This window comes from Equus przewalskii, chromosome 2, assembly GCF_037783145.1.
Source record: "Equus przewalskii isolate Varuska chromosome 2, EquPr2, whole genome shotgun sequence".
Lineage (NCBI taxonomy): Eukaryota > Metazoa > Chordata > Mammalia > Perissodactyla > Equidae > Equus > Equus przewalskii.
In genome coordinates this window covers 71,302,258-71,323,374 of record NC_091832.1, presented here as the reverse complement: position 1 = coordinate 71,323,374, position 21,117 = coordinate 71,302,258, and the positions used below count along the sequence as shown (strand labels likewise).

Genomic DNA, 21,117 nt, shown 5'->3' with positions numbered 1-21,117 from the left:
TAGACAAGGAACCCATCTCAGGTCACAGGACTCACCTATGGCCACAGGCCAACTACACTGGGGTTTGAGTGCGGTTCTTCTGCACATTCAATCTGGGCTCTTTCCACTGCATTATGCTGTAGCCCACTGGGCAAATATTTGCAGAGATATATGGACATTTCTATCCTGCAGAGATCATAAACTCTTGGTCTGTGGGCTGAATCAAGGCTTCAGATCTGTTTTGCTTTGCCTGAACAGTTTTCAAATTTGAATTTGTTACTATTACTTAAAAAAATTGGAAGAGATTAAATTAAATCTAGAATTTTGGCTTCATATGAAAAAGTAGTTAATTTGGCAACAATCAATTAGAGCTGAGTAGCTACTTCTTCCTTTGAAGTAGGCACATCTATTTCAGAATGTCACAGTCTCCACCACTCCTTATTATAACCCAGTACTGCGTTATTTGCCATTTATCATCATAAAGCCAGAGTGCTTCTTCATTCATTGATATTACCTATCTGGTTCCTGATAAAAAGGAAATTACCTATGGGACTGAGCAGATACTGTTGGTAATTTTCTCAGCCATCTTGAAAGGGTTGTCTTCTTCATCTTTCTAGCTCTGGTTCCCGACATTCATTTGACAACCATTTTGTCTTATTTTTCCTTATCAAATTGTTCCCCTAATGGAACAGAGGTAGTTGTGAAATTGAGGATTTCTTCTCCTAAAAATTCCCATAAGTTTCCCTGGAGTTATAATTTAATAGTTGAAATTATATTAACCCTGTCTGGAGTTACTAGAATTATCTCCCATACTGTTTTCAAGTCCATTTAAAAATATTATGACTAACTCATTTTCAAACTCCCAGCCTCCATCCCCATCCCAGGAAATTCTATGAGATCAGAAGTTTAGTCTGGTTCATCACTATAATCTTCATGCCAGGGATGGTGACTGGCACATGGCAGGTGGTCCATAAATATCTCTTGACTGAATGAATAAAGCAGGAGTAGGGAATCATAACTGGCATTACTGGAACCCTCTCCGTGTGGTCCTTCAGACACAGCTGGCTGTTGGTGTGGTCTGATTTATGAATAGAGTCCAATAGGAGATTATCAGGCTTGTGGGGAATAAGCCATTTCTCAGATCCAGAAAAGAATCTAGCTTCAAAATTTGTTACCTTGTTTATTGATAAAAATACTTCAAAAAATATAAACTTTTGTATTAAACTAGCTCTATATTTACAGAAATTCTAACCTTTAAGAAAATAGAATATCTTTCTTAGACAACTAAACTGATTTGCTTATATCTTCAATCCACACTGGTTTCCTTTACTGTGATAAGGAGAAAATGGCTTTCAGCCCAGCGTGCCTCTATTTTTAGGGTCAGAAGTTTTCTGTGTATGTCTCAGGGCTGCTGAACAGCTTTGCTGTCAAGAATCACTTGAATTTACTTCACTTTAGTCTTTAGCCACCTGCTTACAACTTATAAGAAGAAAAATTGCGGCATGGACACTTACACCCAGCTTCCAGTCACTTTTCAGGATGCCTTCTTGATACTCAACTGCCCTCAAACACTCTCCTTTCCTCTCTCTGCTTCTTTCCTCCTCTTACTCTTCCTTCTTCCTTTTTTGCTCCTTTCTTTTTCCCTGTCTTCTTTTAGTCATGCCCCCCTCCTTTTATTTTTGGTGAGGAAGATTGGCCGTGAGCTAACATCTGTTGCCAATCTTCCTCTATTTTATATGTGGGATGCCACTTCAGCATGGCTTGATGAGCAGTATGTAGGTCTGTGCCCTGGATCTGAACCCATGAATCCCTGGCTGCCGAAGCAGAGTTCATGAACTTAACTACTACGCCACTGGGCTAGCCCCAAATCATGCTTTTCAATGCTTTTTCTTTTTAAATATAGAGAGACTATGTCTTGTTTTCCTCACCATGGTGTGCTTTAAAGGGCAATAACAAAGCTTAAGGAAGCACACAGGTTATTTCTTCAGCTCTCAGACCTTGGACTCCTTCGTTACTCAGCATCCTGTCCCACACAACCTAAGCTACTTTAAACATGAAGGATTCTCTCTATACCCATTTCCCTTTTTTTCTGAACATTTAAAATACATTTGAACTTGAGGTGTCTTTCTTTTTTTAAAAAAAGTGGGTTCCTCACTTTGCTTTTCATGATATCACAGAATTTTAGGTTCAAAGAAACTTAAAAGATAATCATGTTCAGTCGCCTCATTTTACAGATGAAAAAACTGAGACAAGGCTCAGAGGGATTAAGCTTCAAAACCAGAACTAAAATTTGATGTTCTGACTCTTAGCCCAGTACTCTTTTCTTTACTATTTGAATTGCCTATTTGTCTTTTTTTATTTAGCTACTTTCCTTCTATTTCAGTTAAAAGAGGATTTCAAAATATTTATCATTCTTGGAGAGTAGGTTTGGTTCTGTGTGCTAGGGGAGGGAAGTATGCGGTGCCCTGGAAGGAAGTCCATGCAATAAAGCACTGTTGTCTTCTAGCTAAACCTCTTTTTTTCTTTGCTTCATGTTTCCCTGTGGAGTAACACAGCTTGCCTCTCTCTCTGCTCATCACTCACTCTCTACCAGGGAGAATGAGATAAAGAACTGGGTGTGGATTGCCCAACCTCTCTGCCTCCTGTCCCGCTTCCCTCACATTTTATAATCTTGCATGCTGTACATTTCACGGGTTCTGCTATACCTGTGCTGAGTGGGTAAATTGGCCTAATTCAGGGGAAAACATTCACATGCAAGATAATAGCATTGGTATGATTAGGCTGTGGGTGGTATATCCGTGAGGGAAACAAGAGAAGAGGAGCCACTTGAAGGCACCATGTAGAGGAAAATAGAAAATTGGAAGGAATCTGGCTTGTGAGAGATTAGTTCTCTTTAGGAGTGAAAACTTTCAGCTGCCTATCTTATTATAATGATGATGATTTCACACAAACATGTTGATGCATGTACGACGTGGCTAGACACCATCAGTCCAGATAGATCATACTGAAGTCTTCCTCATTTCTCTCCTACTTGTCAATCCAAAAGAAAATGGAATTTGATTTGGTCTAAAATATTTGCTTTAAAAAAAGCCATGCTGATTTATAATGTTTTATGGTTCAAATAATTAAAAGGAAATTTTTTCTGATATTTGATGCTAAGATTTGAGAAATTGGAATAATGAATTAGGAAAAAATCCCAGCTGAGAGAAAAAAAATCTTTAGCTGGAGGAAAATTTAAATGTAAAAGTAACTTAAAACTCAATCACTATATCATCTTAAGAAAAATTAAAATGAAAGAAAAATATAACTTCATTCCCATTAAAAAAAAAAACCCAACTCTATCAGAAGATGATGCTTTGGGGAAATCTTTATTTGTAACTGTGTGTATGTGTGTGTGTGCGTGAAGATGCTGCTTTGGAGAAATCTTTTTATAACTGTGTGTGTATCTGTGTGTTCTGCACATTCTAATTTGATGTTTTTATGTTTTCCACATGCATCATTGTAATATTGATTCCATCATTTTAACCATAGTTTATGTATCAAATATCAAAATAAACACTACACAAAAGAAGTTCCATTTTGTATGTCCATAGTCCTTGTCAAAATAAAAATGGATTTTCCCAATGGTGAAACTGTATCCTGTTAAAGATTTAAGTAGCAAATCTAATGTAAGTTAAGTGTTTCTTTTCATATCTAGAATAGTAACACAAGGTGACATTCTTACCAAACAAGTGAGGTTATGTCCTTTAAAGGATAACTTTCAAAGAGAGAAACAGAGCTAAAGTTGTATGTAATTGGATCAACTAACACGGAAGTACCGAAGAGAAATGTCCCAGCCAACAATGATATTCCGGGGTTGTTTATTTAAGTCTCCTTTGTGACATTCTTTATCAAATTCTGCTCTATATTCCCTAATTCTCTCTCTCCAGTCTCCTTGATGTCCAATTGCTAAGTAATACCTTCTTGCTTAGCCTAGCTTCTGTGAAGCATGGAAAACAAAAGAGAAAAGACAGTCATTTTGCTATGTGTTTATAGTTATTGTAAAAAAAAACCACATCTTTTATATGGATGATCTCACAATTAAAAACCAAACGTATGATGGTGGCTTGCTCTCTTTGAATTACATTTACCATTCAACTCTCAACATCACCACTCACCTTGAGCCCCACACCACCACCTACCTACTATCCTGCCTTTCAAATTTATTACAAAGTATTGTCAGTAATTCATCCTTTTCCATCTTTCTGCATTGGACTATATGTTCTCTGAGAGCAGAGTTTTTTTCTATCTGGTTTGCAACTGAACTTGACTGGCACATAGTACATAGTACAGTGAGCTGACTGAATGAGTCAACTGGGCTTCATTAGAGCCCTCTCAGAACAATCTTCAGAACACAGTTTGCTGCTTGTGTGGGCTCAAATCTGCCTAGAGGGAGGACTGTGTTTACGGATGGAAGCTTCACAAAAGAATAAGCTCTTCTGCTGCTCAGAGAAGAGTATTTCTATTTTGAACAAACTATTCTATAACACTGATCCAGTTAACTACACAACTTTTGTAAATTGCAAAGACAAATGGACCTACCAGTATTTCCTCAAAAGACAAAAAGATGAAGGCCATATGATAAATTCCAAGTACCTACTAGAAAATATCATGAGACACTTGTATTTTCTACCTCATAAGACATATTGGCGTTGTTATCTACTCAAACTGGAATATTATTTTAATTGAAATATCAATTGTAGTTTTGTTTTTTGCTGAGGAAGATTGCCCTGAGCTAACATCTGTGCCAATCTTCTTCTATTTTTCAGTATGTGGGCCACCAGCACATCATGGCCGCTAACAGAGTGGTGCAGGTCCATGCTTGGGAACTGAACCCGGGCTGCTGAAGTATAGTGTGCTGAACTTAACCACTAGGCCACCAGGGCTGGCCCTTCAATTGTAGTTTTGAGAGGATAAATATGTTAAGGCAATAAAACAAATAAAAACAACAAGAAAGACATTTCAGTGGAAAGGAGAATGTTCCAATTGAGTTGAAACAATTTTCTTTTAATGGTCCTCTTTTTGTTGTTTTGGGGTTTCCTCATCCTTTCCTTTCCCACAACAATCAGCTAAGTGGCCTGCTGGGCTCCTGCTTCTCACTGAATGAAGCAGCAGGAGTGAAGGGAAGTGTTTGGCTGTAGACAATACCACCGTTGGACAGTGAGAAATTTGTTGTGGAAAACTCATCTAGCTCATTTGGAGAGAGTGAGTTTGAAAACAAAATCATTTCCTAAGGGTATTCTAAACCGCTTAGACTGCCGTTAGGGTTCATAAAATAATGGAACTGAATCAGTGCAAGAAGATGAGAGCATGAGTATGCATTGCAAATTATGAGTGTGGATGTTTTTGCAAGAAGTATAAAGAAAGCTTTGTCTGGCCGCATACCAGGGCAGAGATTTTCATTCACTCCAGGGTTATATATTTGTGAAGAAATGAAACAGCAAACTTACTCCCCAGAACCAGGCTCTAATTATGGGGGAACAGCCTGAGATATCAAAACTTCATTTTCTGAGGGTTTTCTTATCATGTAATCCCAAGTCATTTGATAAAATTGAGAATTAAGGAAGATGGGAAAGAGAACGCCAAGAATCCTAGAATGATTCTTGAACGCCTAGAATCCAGAATGTCCATGCCCACTAAAACTTGCCAGCGCTCAAAAGAGAATCTTGCAGACGTTCAGGCGGAACCGACTTCAGCCTTTTATAGACCCAATTCTGTAACTCTTGATTTTTGTTGTTGTTGTTGTTGTTTAAAGTAAAAAAGCAGTAGCTATGTAAAATGTTGAATAAGGGCTATTGGAGGAACAGAGAAGTGACAGCAGATGCTCTGTGAGCAGGAAAGAAAGAGAAACAACAGGCAGAGAGAAGGGCTTTTAAACACAGCAAGCTGGCGGAAGCAGAATGAAGATAAGCAGCCTTATATGTGTTTTCAAGCTATTGAAGCTGTTAACGTTTTCAGCTTATGAAATAATTGATGTTCATATAATGATATAACTAGTTATTAGAAGATATTGGATAAAATATCCATGTTTATGAAGGAAGACCTCAGAAAATTTTTATTTTAGAAAGGTTTATTTTGAAAGATTTCCGTTATAAATGGTTTAAATAAAAACTAAAGTTTTGGGGCTGGTCCCATGGCCGAGTGGTTAAGGTCGCGCGCTCTGATTTAAGTGGTCCAGGGTTTGGATCCTGGGCGTGGACACGGCACCGCTCATCAGGCCATGTTGAGGTGGCATCCCACGTGCCACACTAGAAGGACCCACAACTAAAATATACAACTAAGTACTGGGGGGATTTGGGGAGAAAAAAAAGCAGAAAAAAAAGAAGATTGGCAACAGTTGTTAGTTCAGGTGCCAATCTTTAACAAAACCCGAAAAGCTAAAGTTTTGATGCTTACAGAGAGAGGCTGTCAGCTATTTATGGTAGTGTGGCACAGTGCAAGGAGCACAAGCTTTAGAATCGAGGAGCTTTGGGGTGTGTGATACTGAGTAAGTTTGACACTGGGTCTCATTTTCCTCATCTGTAAAATGGGCTTCATATACCTACCTAAAATAGGGTTGTAATGAGGATGAAATTAATTAAGTTATATATTCTGAATACCTAGCACATAGCAGAAATTCAGTATCTGGTAGTTGTATTAGTGAAATTGCAAATCCCCCACAATGGTAAATAAACGATGCATTTTGAATTTCTCTTATGTGTGATTAGGCAACATTATTCAATAGGGTGCTAGAAATCTCTAGCTAGGAAGCTGACCTCAGTCCCTGCTCTGTCCAATTTGAAGGTTATGAACTGCAAGACCTCCAGATCAGCAGAGCATCAATCATAACCTTTGGGCAGTTGGTAACTTGCATTGGCCTTTTTACTCTTCTGAAAGATGGACGTGCCATCGAATTAAGGAAAGGAAGAAATAAACACAGTATTTGTCAAATACAGTTCTTTATTTTTTAAAATAAGTATTTCAACTAAAGCTTTTCAACCAAGTCATTATGGTGGAAATGTAGCAATAGCAAAATGATTATTCCTTTTCATTTGGCCTAATAAGTTCACTCAGAACTTACGTATTAGGAACTTTAAAATATGCAACTATTTTTGATCTACAAAAATGACAACTTCTGTGGTTCAACCTAATCATTACTAAAGCAAAACTAATTGATTCAGTGCCTCATTTTCTTTGTAGAAATGAGACAAGAATAAAAGGATGCCTAGAGTTGAATATTTTGTATTATATATTTGTCAAATGATTTATATATGGAAAACTATACAAGGAAGTATTTCAGGGGAGGACATAAAGTTGTCTGTAGTATCTGCTGTCCTCATAAGCTTGGCTTCATAGCCAACAACTGGTTTCTCCCATTCAGGTGTGATTCAAATCTGAACTCCACGCAATTCTTCAGCTTCAGAACAGGAGATTAGTTTATGCTTCCTAACCGACATTGTATGCATTTCCAAATTGCACTGAGTAGCCACGGTGCTTTCTATATTTGTGACTTCTTGACTTTCCTGGGCCCTGAGAACTATTTCTGGCTCTGGGTAACTCAGAAGACTAATGGGACTTTTAATGAGTGTTATGAAAGTAGCTGAGCTACTGACTTAAAGATGATGAAAATTGCTTTTCCTCAAATAAGCCCTTGATTTTATTTAGACTTTAAAGATTTCTTCTGGAAACACTGGGATACCTTGATGAATTTGCTAACTGTAGATCCTGGTGTAGTAACACCAGCAATTAAAGAGGTAACGTTTTACAGATATCTTTAGAGTAACTATTAAGCCCCAAGGTTCTTCAGACTGAAGATTTGCACCTTTCTTCTTCAAGAAGCCATTTCATCTAAACAGAATCTCCTGCCTCCATTGGCTAATGGTAGAAATTCAGAATCATTAGCTAAATTAATTGTTTCATGTGGTTGGTCTTTGGAACATTATAACTATAAGGGAATTACTGAGTTGAGAGCAATTAACTGGCTGTACTTCAAATATATTCTAACCAAATGGTATACCTGTCATTCTTAACGACCGCTTAAAAACCACCAAAAGAAAACTGTTGATGAATCTTTGTGCCATCAAAATAAATCATCTAGAACAGTTTAAAATGCCTCATATCTGTATAATTCATATCACCTCAGAATCTGAAAAGTCATTTTGGATACTGCCATTTAAGTATTACCCCAGTGACCCATAGTTTCAAAGGAGAAAGTAAAAATTAGGAATACCTTTTCTAGGTTTTTAAAGCTCAGAAATCATAGAAGCAGGAAGAGAATGCGTGTGACTGATGTCTAGGACTCATATGTTAGACCAGGAGTTGAAAATTCAGAGCCCTGAACTAGAGCCGCAGAGGTACTCAGATGAGTGGAGATGGCACAAGGTCTCAGGGTCAGAAGGACAGGCGGCCTGAGAAATGTGGAGAACTTGAAAGCAAAGAGCCTTTAAAGGGGCTAGCCACCACTTAGCTCCACTGCTTGTGGTCCTATGGGAATGTGGTCCCAGTAAAGCCAGATACTGTGATTTTAACAAAATAGAGATGTGTGGAATTTTAATGAAATAATCACATCTTTAAATGTTGGTAACTAATTCAAACGCTAAAGCCTGTGAGTCAAATAAAACACATCTGTGGGCTGTCAGCAAGCCACCTCCGGATTAGACTCTAACATCCTCTGTAGCTGTATAAATGCTATTAAAAGTGAAGGATGGTGACATGCTGTCCTTCATCAATATTTATGACCAGTAAAAGGAAATGTTTTTAGAAAGAAACTAGGGTATTTCATTAATCAACAGATAGTATGTACCCACTAGGTTGCCACAACATATTCATTATTAAGAAGATTAAAAAAGATAGATGTGTTAGCTCACTTTCTCTGGTATACAAACAGGTTAGTTGAGAAAAAAAAGTATTTCCTGATAGGGTTGCTAATTATCATTATCGGGAATGGAATACTAAGAAAGGATCAAAGTTGTATATAACAGGTGATTCTATAAAAGCTGAAGGTGGAAGGAGATGACTTTTCAAGTTCCATCAGGCATTGTTTATTATACAAAAAAAGGGGAAGGGAATAGATAGCATGAAGAAAAGAAAATATGAATTTTTTATTATCCTAGATTGTTGGCCTCATATATGTTTGACAAGGCTGAAATAAAAATTTTATATGGATGTAGGTTAAAAAAAAACTATGGAGAAATGTACAGATGCTATGAAATAATTTGTAGTTCCCCGAGGGATAAGAAGAGAAATGTACAGAATCATAGAGCACCATGTGTCATTTAGCTACTCCAGACAGCACACAGCATCTGCTCAGTGGATAAAGAAACGGCAAGGAGTTAAGGGTCCATTTCTATTTCTGGCATTGATTGCTCTGGGACTTGGAGGAACAGAGTGTCACCTTTTGGCAATCAGGTCACCCTGTATGTTAAAAAGAGACAAAGTGTATCCCAAAGGCATTTTGTGCATCGCTTTGACATCTATAAACCATTTGCAGATTTTTAAAATGAAGTCTACCACAAAAGCCGAGAATGCTATTCTCCCTCTCCCTAACTGACAGACTTAAGGAAGAAGTGCCATGGCCAGCCACCGATCAGATGTCTATTGGAATATTCTTGTTTGCCTTACATCTCTGTTCATCCTAGAACCCATCAGGCTTATAGCCAAGCAACATTCTTTTTATCCACTTTGGCTATGCATTTAATTTAAATGAAAAAGCCGCTCTAGGCAGATTCATTATTCAAATTGTTGTCTCCACACTCTCCTTTGGAAATTGAGGCATCCATATATGTAAGGCTGCAGTTAGGCAAACAGATGAGTAAGTTACAGGCCCAACTATCAAGCATGAATTGCATAAAGTTCACTGTCTTCATTTTGCACGCTTTACAAGTTGGCCTTTGCTGGCTTTGAGTGAGACGCTAGCTTTATTTTTGAATCATGTTCTTACCTTCATTCTTTAGAAAAATATAACATAAATGAGGAATTTGAAGATTAAGTTTATAGATAAAAATATACTTACCTCTCTCTTACAGCTTGATGCACAATATGGAAAATAACACTTTTTCTTCCTATCTAATTATGCATGAACCATCAAACCAAATCCCCAAATAAAGGCAAACACAAAAAATTATCCACACTTCACAGAAGAAACCATTCTCTTCTATTACCTAATGCCTGGCTTTCCAGAAATTACATGAGTTCATGTTAGTTAATGTAATCTATTATCTAACCTTCTTGGGAATTGACCTTAGTAAGTACAAAGTTCTCTCAGTTCCCATCAATTCAATTACATTGAATTACAAATATATTTGGTTTATATATATATGTATCTGTATATACACACACACATACACATACACATGCTTCTTTTGATTTCGAAGTGTGATGTAAAAATCAGGGTCCTAGAATATAAAACAGAGAAGAAGGAAGGGTTATCTTGCAAACACTTGGCTGCATTTCACACAAGACATGTACTCTTCACAGATATTAGCACGTTAGCAATATCTGACCGGGGTAAGAAATGGATTTTTAAAACAAAACTGCTTTGCAAGTTGTCTCTCTCAAACCAATTCCTGCAGATACGTACCTTCCGGAGAGGTTTGAGCTTGGTCTCCATGATGAAGTCATACTTGCAGAGCTCACAGCAGCGCGTGTCTGAGCTCTTGATCCACTGGTGGAGGCAGGACTGGTGGACAAAGCGCAGGGTGCCCGTGCAGCGACAGGGCGTGATGAGGGGGCTCTCTTCATCCCCTTCGCAGTGACAGATCCTGGGGAAGGACACAGCAGCCTGGATGAGCTCTCCCAGAGAACATTTCTCACGAGCGGATTTCCTCCCTCACTCATACCAGGCAGTATCAGAAACTGCAAGCTGAGATTTAGAACGCGTGCACATTTCACTCCAACTTGATGCTAGAACTGAATCTATGCCCAATATTAATTTTCTTTCATTTGTGTGGTCCTTGCTGGAGTTTTAAGTCATGTCATAGACCATTAGACACTAGTACGTCAAACATGTACTATTTCATTCCTGCACTGAAGCCAATTTTAACAGCACAAATATTGAGCTATACCCCAGCGTAATCTATTTAATAGGTCAGTGTCTATGAGTTAAACTTGCTTTCATGTATAAAAGCTATGACTTATAAGTATTCTAGAGAATGTTGTAATCTGATAACTTCATTGTTTTATTTTGATGATCGTTTTATAGGGGCATGGTGTATAATTTAATAGTATGTTATTCTACCAATGTGAAAGAAATCTGAAAAATTTCAATATGTTAGCAAAGAATAAAATGAATACAGAAAGTCTCAGCTTGGAAATATTACAAAGATTTCCCCAGGAACATGCACACATCTTTGGTCACAACAAATGGCCTAAACTGTCAATAATCATCATTGTTTAAAAGTCACAAAAATTACTGGTTACATAAAGTTCAAGTACAGTAAATCCTATTGTTTTAAAATGTTAATTACTACATCTTCCAAGGAATTCAGAGTTCAACTAGTTTACTGAATTACTGTGAATTCTAGTATCATAGATTCACAGTCTATGAAATCTTCATTATTCTCATCTTCAAATTTTTAAAAATAATTTGTTTTCCTCATTGGGTGAGATAAGGGTTTCATATCTCAAGGTTGTGAACTGAACTCTTAGCGCTTCAATGATTCTTATGGTTTAACCAACTGATAGAAGTTCTTAATAAATTTGATTAGAAATATTGCTTGAAATCTCAGAAATACGAATGGAACATTAAAAAAAATATTTGTATAGTTACTTTTCCGAGCTGTCATGGTGGCAGGCTGGAAGAATGAATGAACAGCTGCTGCTGCCCTTGCCTTTTAGGTCTATATGCCTTATTCTCCAGAAGCATGAGTTTTAAAGAGTGGATTTTAAAAATATATTTATCTTAGCTGTCTCCCCAGGGGAAATGAAATGGTTGCTCAGATTGCTACTGTAGTAAGATACAGGAATTGAAACCCAACACTCCCCTAACCTCAAAATAAAGAAGTATAACAGTACACTAGGACATGAGTCTCTTTTTCATAAGTAAAAATAAAGTAAGCAAAAAGGAACATTGACTTCTAAAGTTCTCCAGGTGTGAGCGGTGGGATGAGAGCGTAGGGAATTCAAAATCAGTGTCTGCTTTCCCCTGGACTGAGGTAGGAAGCAGTGAGCTTGGACGTAGCAGCACATATAAAAAGCTGATATGGTGGGGAAAAACTAAAAATTATCTGGGAGCTTATTCTTTAACACGAGAAAATATCTCCTCTTTCCAAATGTGTACGTCCTAGGGAACACGGCTTAGTATACTTGTATCACACGTATTGCCAATAGAGTGTTGATTGCATCATAGGTGCTCAGTAGATGTTTGTTGAGTGGAGGAATTGTTCAGTCAACAAACTATGACTTATCATAAAAGCAACCATTGAAAGCAAATCTGAGTTTCTATAACACTTCATTTTGTTGTAATAGTTATTTTTGGAACCATTGAAACCTAACGAATTGTACAGCATGAGAAGTTGATATTACTCAAGTCCTTGAACCTCTTATCTCCCTGCCTCCACACAAAGATACTCCCTTAGATCAGGGGTCAGCAAACTATGCCCAATTTTTCCTGCTGCACGTTTTTATAAATAAAGTTTTATTGGTATACGCCCAAGCACATTTGTTTATGTACTGTTTAGAGTTGTGTTTGTGCTATAAATGCAGAGTTGAGAGTTGCTGTGGGGACCATCTGGCCACAAAGATGAACATATTTGTTATCTGGCCCTCTACAGAAACATTTGCCTACTCCTGCCTTAAAGGCAATTCTGAGTTAAAGACAATGTATGACTATTATCAACAATAATGAAAACAAAATTTACGAAACAATCACTGCGACCTCTGCAAATAACAAAAGTTGAAGTAAAGGTTAAATAAACAAGCAAGAAATGAAAATGAAAGCCCCTCGTGGCTGGCCCTGAAGCCCAATGATCCATGAACAGCCTGCAGGAATGGGGGGCAAATTTCTCATTTGAAAAAGAAAAATTTGCCGTTAACACCATCTGATAATTCATCGCTAAAACAAGATACTGTCAAATGCTGCACAGCTGCCGAGATCATTCTGAGGCTCTGATTTTTTACGGACATGAAAAAAGTAATGTATTCATAAGCAAATTTAACAAAGATCTTGCTGATTACTGAGTTCCAAGTGACCCCTGAGCAGTATACTGACCGTCACCCAACTTCCTAGACCTTACAGATTCCTTTTTAAAAATTTCTGCTGAAACTGTTACCTGAAGCACCGCCAGCAATATCATTTTTTCCTAAAATTAAGCTTATTTCTCATACGGAAAATCAAAAGCTTAGTTCATTTTCATTCCCATTTCACAAGATTTAGTTTTACATGATTTTAACATTTTGAACTTTTTCTACATTATCCAACTCAAGTTGGTGCCCAAGTGTCTTCTTCAAACCATGTTGAGATTGTTCTAAATGAATTTAAGGGCTAAATATCAACTTCAATATCTACTGGAAATAAAAAATAATATGATAATGTCATTACAGAAAGAATTAAACAATTCTTAAATTGATATACTTCACACAAACCACAATTGCCAAATTATAAATGAAAACATAAACATGTTTTTTCCAACAGAATAATTGTGTAGAGAAAATGATTTTAATACTAAAATAAAATTGCACAGTAAAATATTCATAGTTTCAATGTATTTTTACCTTATGGGAAATGGACACTTGGAAGTGAGTGATTCTGTAAATTCATTGGTGATCTACATTGATATCTGTCACCCAGTGACAGGAAAAAGCTAAATTCACAGATTTTATTGACATTTTAGTATTTTAACTGGCTGCTTACAATCTAATCAGCATATGTTGAGACTTTCACCATTTATGACTTGAATAAACTTTGACTTCCTTATAATTTCTAGCTTTCTGTGAAGACCAGACTGCAAATGCTATTTAGCAAATTAAATTTTGGAAATGGGGGGTGTGTGTGTGTGTGTGTGTGCTTAAAGTCCTTTCCTTAATGTTTGAGTTTTAAGAAAAGTAGGCTTTTTTTTGGTCTTATGTATCTTAAAATGATTTCCATTCTTCCCCAGCCCCTCCCATGCCAAGGTTTCTTGGCTCTGGCAGAATATTTGCTTTCCATAGTTTTTCTTAAATAATTCATCACTAAAAAAAACTTTATGAAGGCTATAGTGATTATGTAAGTTTGGGATTTTTTTTTTCATTCATTCATCCATCATTTCATTCATTCACATTTTCTTAGTTCTTGCTATAGGCAAAGAAAATCAGACAATAGCATCAGCATATTGCGGGAATTGAAGGGAGAGAAGAACCCGGAGGCAGATACCTCATTTGGCCAACTATTACAATCATCTAGGGATTAAGAACCTAGACTGAGGTGGTGACTTTGGGAAGGAGAAGGAAGATTCTCAGCTTGCAGAGTATGCAGAAATCTCTGAGGACTTTCCTTGGTTTCCATGACTAGCTGTGGCAGCAAAGCACATTTACTTATGCGACTCCGAAAGGCGGGCATCCCTGTGACCTTCAGACAGCATCTCAAGTGCAGGCCTGTGACTCTCTCTTCCTATATTCCATGCCATTTTTTCCCCTTCTCTTTTGGCAAATCTTTCTGATCTATCCCCTCAATTTTCGACCTACAGTTTTCTCCATTCCCATCTCCAACTAAATAATTTTTAAGCACAGTAATTACGGATACTGCTATATTCGTAATATTTTAATTTGACTGTTGATCTTTACTCAAAATGAATCATCATGCTTCAGAGTTTGGCACTCATTCTTAGCATTCACTTTACTAAGTTAAAAAATGATTAGAATACATGTTGGACAGAAGCCATATTGAAAGATATTTGCAGTAGATGAGAAATTAGCGCTCAAGTAAATGAGTGAAGAGAGCTAATCTCTCTCTCTTTTTGAGAAATATAGCATAACAGTTAAAGGAGAGCAGATCAGGGAAAATTTTATTTTTAACAGGGAAAACTTGAACTTGTTCATAAGCAGCAGTGAAGGTGTCACAGGGAGGTAGACATTTAAAAACACAGTCAGGGGGCTGGCCCCGCAGCTGAGTGGTTAAGTTCGCGCGCTCCACTGCAGGCGGCCCAGTGTTTCGTTAGTTCGAATCCTGGGCGCGGACATGGCACTGCTCGTCGGACCACGCTGAGGCAGCGTCCCACATGCCACAACTAGAAGAACCCACAACGAAGAATACACAACTATGTACCGGGGGACTTTGGGGAGAAAAAGGAAAAAAATAAAAAAAAAAATCTTTAAAAAAAAAAAATAAAAAAAAATAAAAAAAAATAAAAACACAGTCAGGCAAGAGAATGCCCCATTGTTAAATGAAGGATCTCGAGAAGTCAAGAAAGTCTGGGGAAAGAAAGTATGGCAGAGGAATATCTTTGGACAAGTGGAAGAATACACAGGAGGGAAACAGCCATCTTTTTCTGTGAGCAAGAGATAGAGGGAAAATGATCGGTGAAGATGAAAAGCTAGTGAAGGCAGAAGAAATTGAGTTAGCTGGGTCTGCGAGGTCTTATTAACTTCTGTGATATAGAAGACAGCACGTATGCTAAACAGAAGGCAGGAAGGCATGGGGTTAAGGTCTTATAGAGGCTGTAAATAATTAGAAAAAGCCACTTGGAGAATGTGATGGAAAATTAACCAAGCATGAATATTAGAATTGTGGAGCAGCCGTGAGGTCCCTGGTGAGATTAGACAGCACGAATTTATAGTAGACGCTGTTAACATTGCATTGTGACCTGGCAGTGTTCAGCAGTCAGAGAGCAATCCTACAGTTGGAAGCACAATCTCACAGTCTTCAGATCACTAGGTCAGAAATGGGAAGGACAAAGGAGTGAAGGATTCCTGTGCATTGGAGGATACAGTGTGAAAACAGTTGGTCATAAGGTCTAGGCTCTAAGGGAACAGTTTGGTGAGTGAAACCAGCTGGTGGGAAATGGATGGATTTGAGAGACCGTAAGTCACAAGGACGCTGAAGAATTGATATTGAAAGAGGAAGGAAATGGTAAGTTGGTTAGAGCAAATGCTTGTAAGGCCAAAGTCGTGAATTCTGACTCCATACAGGTGAGTTAGCTTCTGACACATTTAAATCCCCAGGTCAGTCCAGTCACAGACATGTCTCAAGGAAAGCGAGGTGAGGGAGTCTATTTAGATCTGTATGCCGGCTGGCCTCAGACAAGGTTTGACACAGTTGCTTTTCTCAGCTGTGAATTTTTATATGGCTATTATGAGGCTCAAATAAGATACATGAGAAAATACTACAAAATATAAACACTATTCCAAAGTAAGACATTATTGCCAATATACAAATGATCAATAAAATCAACAATAATTGCTGCTAGGTAACAAACGTAATGCATTGCATGTTTTTATAAAAGCAATTTTTCGTGTTTGTCTTTCAGTTTATAGGACTCTCTCATTTTCCACCTCGAAGAACTGTGATGTAAGAAAGGGAGACATTTCTTCCATCCACCTTACTACTGAGATTACTTTTCTGTTAAGCTACCAACACCCTCCTTATAGTCAAGTCCAAGGACCTTTTCTAGTTCTTCATCTCTCCTGATGTTTTTTGGCATTGTCGACTAACCCTGCCTCCTTGATACTTCTCCCTTTTTGGCTTCTGTGACACTTCTCTTATATTACTACCCTTAAAGTTGGGAAAAGTGGAATCAGAACAGCATATAAGATGATTGTAGGGATTGGAATAGTGACTACTTATGGAGGACAAAAATGTTAGCATTCTGGAGCCTGGAAAGGTGAGAAATGATAAGGGAGATACGACAGATGAGATGATAATTGGATATGGTAGGATAGATGAGAGATCATGGTGAGAGACGATAGGGGAATAATATAGAATTTAACATAGCTAAGTTTATGGCTGAGACTCTTCCACCATAATTCAAAATTGTAGGTCAAAGGGGCACCTTTTAAAGTATGAGTGTAGTATGTTAACTACTCTTATTGTAGTGATCATTTCACAATATACACAAATATCAGATCATTGTGTTGTACACCTGAAACTAACATAATGTTATATGTCAATTATATCTCAATAAAAAAATAAAATAAAATGAGCATAGTAATTTGGGGACAAATAAAAAGAAATGCCAATTTCCATATCGGATATCTTAGAGGGACAAAAAGGCAGGGAAGGGGAAATTATATGACAGCTCTGTTTAGACATGTGAAAGGCTATTCGGTGAAAGGGCAACTGATCTTGTTCTGTCCCACAGCTGGATCCAATGAGTAGAAGTTAAAAGAAACAAATTTCCATGAAACATATACACATATATACCCAGAGCTTTCCAAAGATGAAATGAACTGCCCCAGGAGAGTGTGAATTTCCCAACATTGAAAGTATTCAATCATAGCGTAAAAGGAACTCACCACACAGGAGTGATTAAACTACATGACCTCATATTTCTTTTCCAATGTTGCAATTCTGTTATTCTTCCATTTCCACAGACTGATTTCTACACCTCTTCCCCCCATTTCTTTGTCAGCATTTCCCCTCTGCTTATCCTGGAAGTTTTGTACTTAAGCCTTTTATTTTTCCTTCGTCCACTGACTACCCTAGGGAGGCAGTCTAGGGCTTCAGCTTCAAGTATTACTCCCAGACTTGTGGTTTTAAAACATCCATCTCCAAAACCAACCTCTACCTCTTCAATAGCAAGAAATGTCAGCCAACTCCAATAATGTCCAACTGCAGTAATGGGGTATTCCCAGTGAGACACTACTTCCTACATCTCACCATCTCTAAAATAGCTTTTCTTCCCAAAGATGCCGTTCCATAAGTATCCCATTCTCTCAGCTTGCCTTTATCTGAACCTTTCATGTACTTCAGACTCTATATTCAAAGTTTCATCAATATTCCAATATTTTTATCCCTCGCTGTTTTTCTTACCTTGTTCCTTTTCATCCTCACTGCCATCTCTCTAGTAGTTTTGAATTGTCAACAGGTACACAAACTGTCTTTAAGATTTTGCTCCTTTAAAATCATTCTTAAAACATAGTTTTTCAGGCCCTCTTAAAATACTGCCACTCTCCAAGAACTCTATAATAAATCAAATAAAATCCTAATTACTTCATGTGGTTTTCACATGACCTTCCATAATTTGGATTTGTCTTACCTATCCTACCATATTTCCCTCTAACGCCCAACATAAAGGCATAGGGGCATGGTACAGAACTTACCAGCAGACAGACTGTGAGTTTTGCCACAAAGAAGTTTCTGCTGTGCCAAGATATTGATTCCTCTCAGCTTAGAGAGCAGTTTAAGGCTCCTAGGTATGTTGGCCATTAACCACAGTTGACTCAGAAATGTTATCATGTTCTATGTGTGTGATGAAGTAGAAAATGTTGGGAAACACTGGTGTGATTGTTAAAACTACGATCAGCATTTGGATCATAGTTCTGCCCATCTACGTCTGTTAAATTACTTAATCTCTTGTATTTTCAAGTTTCTCATCCATAAAGTAGGAAAATAGTAGTGTCTACCTCATAGGACTGTTTATAAGCATTAAGTTAATTAGTGTCAATAAAGATTAAATAGTATTTTTTTCAATTAATGCTCAGATGGTTATTTCCTCACCCTATTGGATTCTGGAAATGCGTGCCTCTGGTAATCTCCTGGAACACCATCTCATACCCACGATACCCTCCCTCTCATGATAACACCTCATCTAAATTTAAGCTACCCTAAGACTTAACACCTTTAATGAGATAGACTCTAGATCTTCTTTCCCTCCAATGCTCCCTCCATTTCTTGAGGTTTTATTCCTCTTAAATCTTATACCACACAAATCTAGTCTTTGCTGTTTATTAACTATATCACCTATGCCAGTTCTGCTATTATGAGCTGAATAAATTGCTGTTTATTAATATTTGGAGGCAAGGTCTTCTTTGTATGGAAAGAATAACATGATACTAAAAGTGATTTAAGTGATAAGAGTGTTAAAAAATCAGAGTAAAGATGGCTAATTATTAGACCATAAATGGACTGCGAATGCTACACTTTAAACTATTATTTAAATATGTACAGAGCACAGACCAAAAGAGGTAGCTTAGTGGAATGGTTTGGCAATTCTCGGAAGTTTTTACCAACTACCAGTGTTTTGTTTACCTTTCGGGAAAATTCACTTATAATGAAAGTGAGAAATGTATGATCCTTACACATACCATGTGCTCTTTAATTTGCATTTGAGGAACTAAACTGAAGTGTACCAATTTTATACCCTATCTGAGCATCAGAGGAAGTCAAGCAAGCTGATCTGCTGTAGAAAGGAGAAGTAACTCATTTAATAAGCAGAGAAGAAGATGGACACTATTTAATATTATTCCTAATAACAGCTATTTCCAGCAACTGTGACTGATATGGAACTAGCACACATGTTTGGAATTAAAAGAAAAAGGCCTTATAAATCAGATTTCTAAGATTTCCTTTATAGAGATGAAGATAAGTACTACAAGCTACCATTCAGCCTTAGATGAAAAATATCTTGAAAACTTTAATTAAAAATACAATTATGACATAAGAATCAAAATATTTTATAGTCAGCTGATACAATTTTTGTAATCATAAGACTGGTCATTCTGAATCTATACACAATCTTCTTAACATCTACAGATGACTGACATTTCTTCACACACAAATGAGTTTTTAAAGTGTTTTGTTTTCTCAAAGGAATATTTCAACTTAAAAAACCCTGGTACATAGCATGACTTCCTGAGTTTAATTTCATGCCTTAATTTGTGACCACTGACTTGGTCAAAACCTCAGACCATCTGCATAGAGCTGTAGGGAATGACCAACAACAAAGATAGCAACATAGCAATGTCCCTGGCTCCTAACTTGACGCTGGAGCTGATCCAAAGTTGCAACTGGTCATCTGCATTTTCTTCCCACTAGACATCACTCTGATAGAAAACAGCAGAGAAGAAGATAATCACCACTTGCTGTGCCCATAATGGAAGCAGAGGAGGCCAAGTCTTATGCGAATTCATGGATATTTTGGTCATATGAGCTGCAACAGATTGGGAAGATTCTACTTGAGCTTCTCCTCTTGTGGCCCTTACCACCTCTGGTGATGGTTCCATCCTATTGGTACCAGGAGTTGAAGTCTTCATTGGGATCGAGGATTCTCACAGGGATTCCTCTATTATGATCTAGCCTAGTGATTTAGTTTCATAGTGGGCTAGGCCCTCTTCAGGGACTCAGAATTCTCCATGGGTTCATGGGGTACGTTAGATTTTCTTCCTTGCATGTTGGCATGTGTAGCTCCAAGAGTCCCAGCCCCAAGTATACGTAACAAGAGAACAGATCTTCCTTGTTAGTTTTAGGACGAGCTCAAACTGTCCAAATCCTCCAAGTCAGGAGAGACTAAAAGACAGATTGTGCCCTTTGGGATAATTGCTTCCCTTTTAAACATCACTTTGCTGCCCTATCCATATTCTGTTAGTGAGCTCAGAGTGCAATCTACTTCTGGGTAAAGCAACTGATTTTCCCCAATAGCATTTACCTTTCCAGAACTTACTTTATAATTTTGGTGACATATAGATGAGTAAATAGATAATAAACATTGAATGAATATCCCAATGTAATGATTGTCTCTACATTCTCACACGTCACAAAAATTCATTTTATGTCAGCTTTAAGGTCTTTAGGTTTGTTTTTAAGATTGACAAAATTAAACTAGAGCTATTTCTAAAGATGTATTCTTAAAGTTATTGGGCTCAATTTTTATTAGCTGCATGCACTGAGGTGAAAAGGAAAAACAAAAGAACAGATAACACAAATTCATTTGCTTTATGTGTAGATATAACCATATAAATATGTTTGGTCAGACAAAGAGTAAGTCTTTCGTACACACATAATAACAGAGCTATCAGAAAAAATCATCATTATAATTTTTTTGTCTTTTTCTTTTCTGCAGGTGGCAGAGATTCTTAATTCAAACTGATTTTGTGATATCTCTTTCTTTGTGATTGCTAAGTGTTTGAATCTTCATAACCTTATTCTCAACCATGACTTCTTTCCATTTTTTGTCCATTCATTAATCTTATCTGGCTGAGCATTACATCAAA

General features: G+C 37.3%; 1 protein-coding gene across 10 annotated transcripts in view; it reads right to left on the bottom strand.

The window, feature by feature from the left end:
- Positions 1-21,117, bottom strand: part of MARCHF1 (membrane associated ring-CH-type finger 1) — a 755,838-nt gene that overhangs the window by 41,535 nt on the left and 693,186 nt on the right. For all 10 annotated transcript variants that reach the window (XM_070608438.1, XM_070608408.1, XM_070608432.1 and 7 more), the window contains one exon: positions 10,577-10,757. In XM_070608438.1, the coding sequence (XP_070464539.1) occupies positions 10,577-10,757 (181 nt within the window). The remainder of the gene's footprint in view (positions 1-10,576; positions 10,758-21,117) is intronic.